The 4607-nt window shown below is 27.1% G+C and overlaps 1 protein-coding gene across 1 annotated transcript; it reads right to left on the reverse strand.

Annotated features, from left to right (window-relative positions):
• LOC115713954 (ethylene-response factor C3-like) lies at positions 1-1326 on the reverse strand. The gene has a single exon (XM_030642445.2). It carries the CDS (start codon positions 1102-1104, stop codon positions 403-405), a length of 702 nt encoding a protein of 233 aa, XP_030498305.2. The 5' UTR covers positions 1105-1326; the 3' UTR covers positions 1-402.
• Positions 1327-4607: the final 3281 nt, after the last annotated feature.

Below are 4607 nucleotides of genomic sequence, written 5' to 3' on the forward strand. Positions count from 1 at the left end.
GTTGACAAGCTAGTTAAGTTATAATAATGCCTATAATAAGTCTTAATTAGACAAAAAAAGAATCCGATAATGTTTAATAAAAAAGTGATTTTATATAATATATATGCATTAATCCTATCCTATCGTTTTCAAACTTTTTACAAAAGAAAAACTTTAAAAACATAATTAATTATTAATTCATAAAAATAATATACATAGTACATACACTATTAATCTATTATATATTAAAATTATACCCCCACTAACATGACATCCCTCAAAATCTTTTCTTCAAATCTTGGCTCATTGGTCCCATCGACCACCATAGATTTCATATTAAAAAAAAAAAAAGTAATTAATTAATTAATTAATTAATTACCAAATTATCTTAATCATCATCATTAACTAATTAATTAATAATTATTAACTACTCAAACTCAAAAGTTGTTCTAAGTACTCAGCTCCCAAATCCTCAAAAACCACCACATTTTTATTTTTCTTGGCCGGAGCCGCCACCGCCTTTTTATTATTCTTCCGCCGCAAAGAGTGTTTCCTCTTTAGAGCCACCACCGGAGAAAAACAAAATCCTTCTTTTGCCACGTCATCAAAACGACAACACGTGTTCATGTCGTCTTGAATAAGCGATTGTCGTACGACATCAATTGGAAAATTAAGTACGGCTAATGAGCCTCTCAAAGCGAATGCGGCTTGGTCATAAGCTAAAGCCGCGGCTTCGGCGCTATCGAAGGTTCCGAGCCAAACGCGAACTCCTTTCCTAGTCGAGTCTCTAATCTCAGCCGCGTATTTTCCCCATGGCCTTCTTCTAACTCCTCTGTACGAAGAGGACTTTTTAGTCATTTCACCTTTCGTTATTACAACGTCGTCGTTTTGATTTATTACATGATGACCTTCTTCTACTCGCTCTGCTTTAACGACGTCGTATTGTAGTTGCGGTGTACCGTTTAGGAGTTCTTCGAATAAAACGGTGTCGTTATGGAAATCGAGTAATTCGCTCCATGAAAGAGATTCTAGTGATGAAATTGATGATGTTGATGATGAAGATGATGAGAAATTTTGTTCTGGGCTAGTTGAAAATTGATCAAAGTAGAAAGATGAAGACTCCATTGATGATGATGATGAATTTTTTTTTTTTTTTAATTTGAGATTTTGGTATGATTTATTTGAATGTGTGACAATGCTAACTTAGCTTATATATATATGAAGAAATAAATAAAAAATTGGTGAGAGAAAATGATTGGATTAAAAGAAACAATTATAACTTATAAGATTATTGGAAAAGGAGGATGTTTTTCAATGGATTATTTTGGATTATTGTAATTAACTTTTAATGCCAAGTTCAAACCCAAGACCATATATATATATATTTATATATAAATAAATAAGTTTAATTATAATTTTAGGCACGTGTGTCAAATGACGCACGGCGGCGAGGTTGGACCAAAATTGCTTATATATGTTATATGCATGAATATGTATATGCTTCTATTCTATATATATATAGACATATAGATATATAATATTGGTGATGTCATTAAGGTGATGTAACCATATATATATTTAGTATTATAATTAAGTCCAACATTATTGGCTTTTATGGGTAACTAATATTGATTAACATGATCAATACAAGAAAGGTCATTAATTGAGATTCTGTCGAATCATGTCGTTAATTAGTAATACAGATATTATTATTTAGAATTTTTTTTACATGTATATATATAGCAATAAATAGTTATAATGTCACTACGTACGTACATGCAAGCCCTAGAGTGATATATAGCATTAAATTGATATAGAATGAAATAAAGAGTAGAGCACTTAATATATATGTGTTTAATTATACTTTATATTTTATTAATTAATTAAGCACTAGCTATATATATTACTACTACATTTATAAGCAGATCTAGGAGATGCATTAAAGCAATATTTTAGTATTTTGGTATTTTTATACAATACGATTGTGTCGCTACTAAAAAATTTTATAATCGTTCCTAAAATTTGTTATTGGCAACAATTCACCTCTAAAATTACTTATATCGTCCTCTACTAATTAATGATATCGATCAACCCCAAAACTCCTTTTTCTTGTAGTGTACTATGGTAGTTATTTTTTTTTTTTTTAATTTAGTAAATTATACTAAAATGATAAATATGATTAGAATATTTTAGGGTATAATTTGAAATGTTGCGATTTTTAGGGTTGTAATTTTGTAATTCGATCATCTAGAAACCAACAAACTTGCATAGTTTAGCGAATGCAAGAGTATTCCCTTATTTGCTCATTCATTTTTCATTACTTGCCAATTTCTAATCTTAATAATTAGTTGATTGAAAACAAGAATTAAATATTATGTTATTGCTTCATAATTAAGTGTTAAAATATTTGTAAATTTGGCCTCAAATAAACTTTTTGTAATAACTTTGTACGGTTTTGTTTGACTTTCTAGCCCTAGCTTGAATGATTTATTCCTCTTACCTTTAAAAACAAGTGTTATTTTAAATTTTAATAAGGGAGCTGCCAATATATAAAGTAGTAATTAATATTAAATTAATAAATTATGTTTGTTTTTAAATGGTGGGACACAAAAATTAGGTAAAAAAAAAAGTATTGTTATTGGGTACCAGTGGTACCTAGTAGCTTCTATAGGTTGCATTTAACGATTAGTCATATATATTTCCTAAATGCTATTTTTTTTTAAGTTATATAAGACTCAATACTTAATTACACTAATAATAACATGATATCAAAAAAAGTACTAGACACCAATAATATCTTTTATTAACCATTCTCTAAAAGAAATAAAATCACTATTACTAACTTATCCAAATTAATTAGTTATGGCGACTTTGAAGCATTTTCAATTATAATCAGAAAAAGTCATATATATAAAAGAGGGCATGTATCTAGACTTTCATCCCATTGGTCAGTCACAATCATATAATTATAACTATATAAATATATATATTATATTATATGTTATTGTCTATCATTGTTCTTCCATGTCATCATCATCAAGAACTGGTTGGTATTTTAACTATAACGTAAGTTTTATATATATTAATATTAATTTTATAATACTCATATACTAAAGAAAAAAAAAAAAATTGCCACTGATTTTGTTTATTATAATTAATGTATAATTATAGTTAAGGATACATACAGTTAATTATATAATTATATAGAAAATAAATGCATTAATATATTTTTATATATAGAGGAGAGCCTTTATAGTATAATAAGCTCACTAGCTACTTAGTACTTGATTATTATATATATATTTATTAGTAAATAGGTGGAAATTTTCTAAGAATATTAGATTGCCCAAAAGACTAAAACTTCTTTATATATTAATATTTGGAAGAATTCAGAGAGGACATTAATGTACATATTTCATATTTGATATGTCACAAAAAAGTTTATGATTCATGGAATATAGTCATTACTCTTTTTTTTAAAAAAAAAAAAATCATCATAACTTTTTTTTTGGGAAAAAAACAAAAAAATACAAAAAAGGAAAAAAAATTACAAAAATACTTTGGGCCGGCCCATTAAACATTTATACAGTCCACATACAAATATTTACAAAAATACCACATGCACTAAGCCTTCAGCTGTACAGAGCGAACCATGAAGATGAAAATACGCGCTCGTTTCAAAACTGCAAAACAACCAAAATGAAACCAAAGCGAGAAAAATACAACTATTAATTCAATTGATCTGATTCAAATAAAACTGATGAAAAAGCACAATGACCACAACTATATTAAATTGAATTAAGTGTTGTGGTTTTTCAAGTTGATTTACAGTTGCATCATTATTTTATATTAGTTTAATTCAATTGTTTGCAAGAATTTATTTTGGAAATAAGAAAAGGAGAAAACACTTTGAGAAATAGTTAGTTTCTGAAATAAATTTAAACGTTTCTTAATAGTTTCATTTTAGTTTTATTATAGTTTATTAACAGCAATAAATATAAATTGTAAATAAACAAGTATACAAACTATAATAAAACTATAAAAAAACTAAAAACAAACTGACAAGCAGAAACAACTCTACGAATATAAACTACAAACATCTAAATCGAATTGTTACCTAAAAAAGAACAGCAAACAACTATACCTAATAATATTCCCAAAACACATCATACATAAACATATTAAACTATTAAAAAACTAGAAAAAAAAAAAAAAACTAAAACCCACTGATTAGAGACACTAAAACAAAAACAAATGTTTCAAAATATCTAAAAAAAAACTAGAAACACAAACAGAACATAAAACACAACAAAAATGGAACGAAAATAATAAGAAACAAACTAAAATGCCAAACCCAAGAACAAAATAAAATTGATTAAACAAAAATAAAGTCCTAAAAATCCAAAGAAAACCAAACGAAATTTTAAAATGAAAAACCTAAAATATCACAAACCAGAAAAAACCAAAACGATGAAATGGAAATACAAGAAAATGTTTAAAATGGGGGGAAACGAAAATGAAACTGAAAACCAACCTCTGTTCAAACTTCGGCAGAGGCACTAGCTTTTTCACTAGAAATTTCTTCAACCATTTGCTCCTCCACATTGAGCTTCGATTTCTTCTCTTCA

Source organism: Cannabis sativa, chromosome 4, assembly GCF_029168945.1.
Source record: "Cannabis sativa cultivar Pink pepper isolate KNU-18-1 chromosome 4, ASM2916894v1, whole genome shotgun sequence".
NCBI classification, from domain to species: Eukaryota; Viridiplantae; Streptophyta; class Magnoliopsida; order Rosales; family Cannabaceae; genus Cannabis; species Cannabis sativa.

What these genes read in the sequence shown, in the direction of transcription:
- LOC115713954 (XM_030642445.2), bottom strand. Translation starts at nt 1,104, where the DNA reads ATGGAGTCTTCATCTTTCTACTTTGATCAATTTTCAACTAGCCCAGAA.